Source organism: Pongo pygmaeus, chromosome 20 (genome assembly GCF_028885625.2).
Source record: "Pongo pygmaeus isolate AG05252 chromosome 20, NHGRI_mPonPyg2-v2.0_pri, whole genome shotgun sequence".
NCBI lineage: Eukaryota > Metazoa > Chordata > Mammalia > Primates > Hominidae > Pongo > Pongo pygmaeus.
In genome coordinates, this window is record NC_072393.2 from 59,679,723 (window position 1) to 59,684,018 (window position 4,296).

The 4,296-nt window shown below is 42.3% G+C and overlaps 1 protein-coding gene across 1 annotated transcript; it reads left to right on the forward strand.

Annotated features, from left to right (window-relative positions):
• On the forward strand, positions 1 to 642 carry LOC134738853 (large ribosomal subunit protein eL39-like). The gene has a single exon (XM_063658416.1). It carries the CDS (start codon positions 149 to 151, stop codon positions 422 to 424), a length of 276 nt encoding a protein of 91 aa, XP_063514486.1. The 5' UTR covers positions 1 to 148; the 3' UTR covers positions 425 to 642.
• The last annotated feature ends 3,654 nt before the right edge of the window (positions 643 to 4,296 follow it).

The window sequence follows — 4,296 nt, forward strand, 5'->3', positions numbered from 1 at the left end:
AGGCTGGTTAACATGGTGAAACCCCGTCTCTACTAAAAATACAAAAATTAGCTGGGTATGGTGGTAGATACCAGTAATCCCAGTTACTGGGAAGGCTGAAGCCGGAGAATTGCTTGAACCTGAGAGGCAGAGGTTGCAGTGAGCCGAGATGGTGCCATTGCACTCCAGCCTGGGCAACAAGAGTGAAACTTTGTCTCAAAAAAAAAAAAAAGTCAAGCTCCTTCTCTTCCTCTCCTCTCATGGTGTGTCCTTTACTCTGCTTCTCACCAGATCTTCTTATAAGACTTTCAGGATTAAGCGATTCCTGGCCAAGAAGCAAAAGCAAAATCGTTCCATTCCCCAGTGGATTCAGATCAAAACTGGTAATAAAATCAGGTGCAACTTTAAAAGGAGACATTGGAGAAGAACCAAGCTGGGTCTATAAGGAATTGCACATGAGATGGCGCACATGTTTGTGCTGTCTGAGCGTCACAATCACGTTATCATATCAAGCTGAAAATGTTACCACTATCTGGAGACTTGGACATGTTTTATTGGGAATATATTTTTTCTCTGAATCTGTTATGAACCCGTTGGTTGGCTGGGTTCAGTAACAATTATGTGAGACTTTTCATTTCAAAAAAATAAAGTCAAATGATGTAATTGCATAGAGTACCTTAATTTCTGTATTGCTTTTTAGTTTTTGTGGTTTTTTTTTTTTAACTCCACTGGGTTCAGTGGATCACAGCTGTGATCCTTGCACTTTGGGAGGCTGAGGTGAGAGGATTGGTTGAGACCAGGAGTCTCCTGGGACTCTTCTCATCTCCTGTAACCCAGCTCATGACAGATCCTTGGACTTTACTATATTGGAAAAATCTACATAAAACAATATCAGTGTGTCAGAGCATTATGTCTGTCACAAGCTTGTGAAAGGAAAATAAAAATTACTAAGCCAAAGAGAAAAGTCAAGCTGGGAACTGTGGCAGACAAACCTGCCTTCCATTTTATTCTTAAACGAGATAGCTAGAAAGACAAAAAAAAAAAAGCTACATAGAGGCCGGACGTGCTGGCTCATGCCACTAATCCCAGCACTTTGGGAGGCTGAGGTGGGCGGATCACCTGAGGTTGGGACTTTGAGACCAGCCTGACTAACATGGAGATATCCCGCCTCTACTAAAAACACAAAACTTACCAAGGCACAGTGGCGCATGCCTGTAATCCCAGCTACTCGGGAGGGTGAGGCAGGAGAATCGCTTGAACCCGGGAGGTGGAAGTTGCAGTGGGCTGAGATCGTGCTACTGCACTCCAGCCTGGGTGACAGAGTGAGACTCCATCTCAAAAAAAAAAAAAAGAAAGAAAAGAAACTTGCAGGAAACATCGTATGATATAAAAATTCTTTGCCACAGGAGAGAATCAGGTATAATAAGTTGCTATATGGAGAGCAAAATAGGAGTTTCTGTTCTGTCTTCAGGTGCCTTCCCAGAGATGCCCCCAAATTTTCCTCCAGCAGTGGGGATATAGGATGGACCGACCCTCCCCACCACACACCCCCGACCCCTACACCGCGAAAAGCCCATATAAAGCAGTTCTCATTTCCTGCCACAAACTGGGCTCCCAGTGAAAACTACCTTAGATTTTCTTGCAAATCCCGTTCTTTTCTGGCCTTCTACGGGATGACAGGGGCCTAGGGAAGGCGGTACTAGGTGGTGTTACCTGGGTGCGCATTTGTTAGGATGTGGCATTTTATGGCTATTCTAAGGTCTGTTATCAGTTGTCTGTCTTGGAGAGAATGTGCAATCACCATGGTGCAATAATCCTCATCCAAGGACCACACAGGTCACCGCATGTGCTCAATCAGCGTGATCCACATGGTATGATGTGTGCTCTGGCAGGGCACAGATGGACACACTCAGCTCTGTCAATGTGTAAACAGTGTTGCAATGACATGGTTTATTCACAATCACCATGGAATCTGATGTGGCATTTTAAAAAATGCATAGATCTATTGCAACTGGTATGAAAACATCACTGATCAGCCAGGCACGGTGGCTCACACCTGTAATCCCAGCACTTTGGGAGGTTGAGGCAGGCAGATCACCTGAGGTCGGGAGTTTGAGACCAGCCTGACCAACATGTTGAAATTCGTCTCTACTAAAAGTACAAAATTAGCCTGGCATGGCGGCACATGCCTATAATCCCAGCTTCTCCAGAGGCAGGAGAATCACCTGAAGCCAGTTGGCAGAGGTTGAGGGAAGCTGAAATCATGCCATTGCACTCCAGCCTGTTCAACAAGAGTGAAACTCCATCTCAAAAAAAAAAAAAAAAGAAAAGAAAAGGAAAAGAAAACATCACTGATTGGTGAAAGCTATTGAATTAGACAGAAATGTAACTCTGCAAATATATATTTAAATATTGAATAGTGAACAGAATATCTGAACGTTGTGTATGTACATATATATGTTGTATGTGATTTCAGATGTAATTTTAGATATTCTATGAAATTGTGTAGGCAGAAGGATACGCCTCAAACTGGTGAAAATTATGTCTAGATATAAATGACTACTTTTTATTTTAGTGTTTAAATATTTTATTACATTTGTTGAGGTGTGTATTACTTTTCTATTATGAATTACCATAGTACAGCCAGCAGTTTACTACAGCACTTATTTATTTTCTCACAGTTCACAGATGAGAAGTGTGTCAGGTTTTTCTGGGTACTGTGTCTAGTCTCACCAGGCCAAAATCAAGGTCAAAACCATGGGATCGACTCTTGAGACTGTGGGGGCAGAATTTACTTCTAAGCTCATTCAGATTGTTGTCAGAATTCATTTCTTTCTCCTGGTCCCCATATATTCAAAATACAGCATGTGGAATGACTCTCGTGCTCCTGAGTCCTAACTTCCTCCACTATTGCATCTCTCTGACATATATTTCTGCTTCAAGGACACATAGGACCCACCCAGATAATCCAGGATAACTTTCTTTCCTTTTTTTTTTTTTTTTTTTTTTTTTGATACTGAGTCTGGCTCTGTCAACCAGGCTGCAGTGCAGTGGTGCATTCTCTGCTCACTGCAACCTCTGCCTCCTGGGTTAAAGTGATTCTCCTGCCTCAGCCCCCCAAGTAGCTGGGATTACAGGCATGCACCACCGCACTGGCTAATTTTTATATTTTTAGTAGAGATGGGGTTTCACCATGTTGGCCAGGCTGGTCTTGAACTCCTGACCTCAAGTGATCCACCCACCTCGGCCTTTCAAAATGCTGGCATTACACACAGTTTTCTCTTTCAAAGTCAAATGAGGCCAAGCATGGTGGTGGGTGCCTATAATCCCAGCTACTCAGGAGGCTGTGGTAGGAGGATCGCTTGAACCCTAGAGGCAGAGGTTGCAGTGAGCCGAGATCGCGCCAATGCACTCCCGCTTGGCCCACAGAGTGAAACTCAGTCTCAAAAAATAAAATAAAATTCAAAAGACTAGTAACCTTCATTAATTAGTAAATTACCAGACAAACTCCTTTTTGCAGGTAACATAACATAAACACAAGATTAGCACCAGGAGTTGGAGACCTGGCTACAACACTATAGGACCAGTAAACTTTTTTGCACTGAGAAAATAATTTGTCAATCAGGCTAGAAAATTATTACCATCTGGGATATTTCTGTTAAGAGATATTTGTATACTATATATTGATAAACTATATTTGTAATACTCTATTTTACATAGTTATATAACTATACATCAATATAATTAACTATACATCAATATAATTATATAGTAATATATATTTAAATATTGGTAAACTCTATGTTTCTATGAAATTTCTATATTATTTGGTATTCAGTTGTGCTCACGAGTCCATTGATTTCCTTTCTTTTTTTTTTTCCTGAGACCAAGTCTCGCTCTGTAGCCCAGGCTGGGGAGCAGTGTTGTGATCTCGGCTCACTGCAACCTTTGCCTCCCAGTTTTGAGCAATTCTCCTGTCTCAGCCTTCCAAGTAGCTGGGATTACAGGCGCACGCCACCGCATCCAGCTAATTTTTGTCTTTTTGGTAGAGATGAGGTTTTACCATGTTGGCCACGCCGGTCCCTAACTCTTGACCTCAGGTGATCTGCCTACCTAGGCCTCCCAAAGTGCTAGGATTACAGGCATGAGCCACCATGCCCGACCAGGTTTCTTTCATTTTTAAAAGACTTTTAAGTTCAGGGGTACGTGCGCAGGTCTGTTACATAGGTAAACGTGTGTCATGGGTGTTTGTTGTACAGATCACTTCATCACCAGGATATAAATTCTAGTGCTCACTTATCATATTTCCTGATCCTG

Excerpts from the sequence above, each read along its gene's own strand:
- LOC134738853 (XM_063658416.1), top strand. The coding sequence starts at position 149 with ATGGTGCCATTGCACTCCAGCCTGGGCAACAAGAGTGAAACTTTGTCT.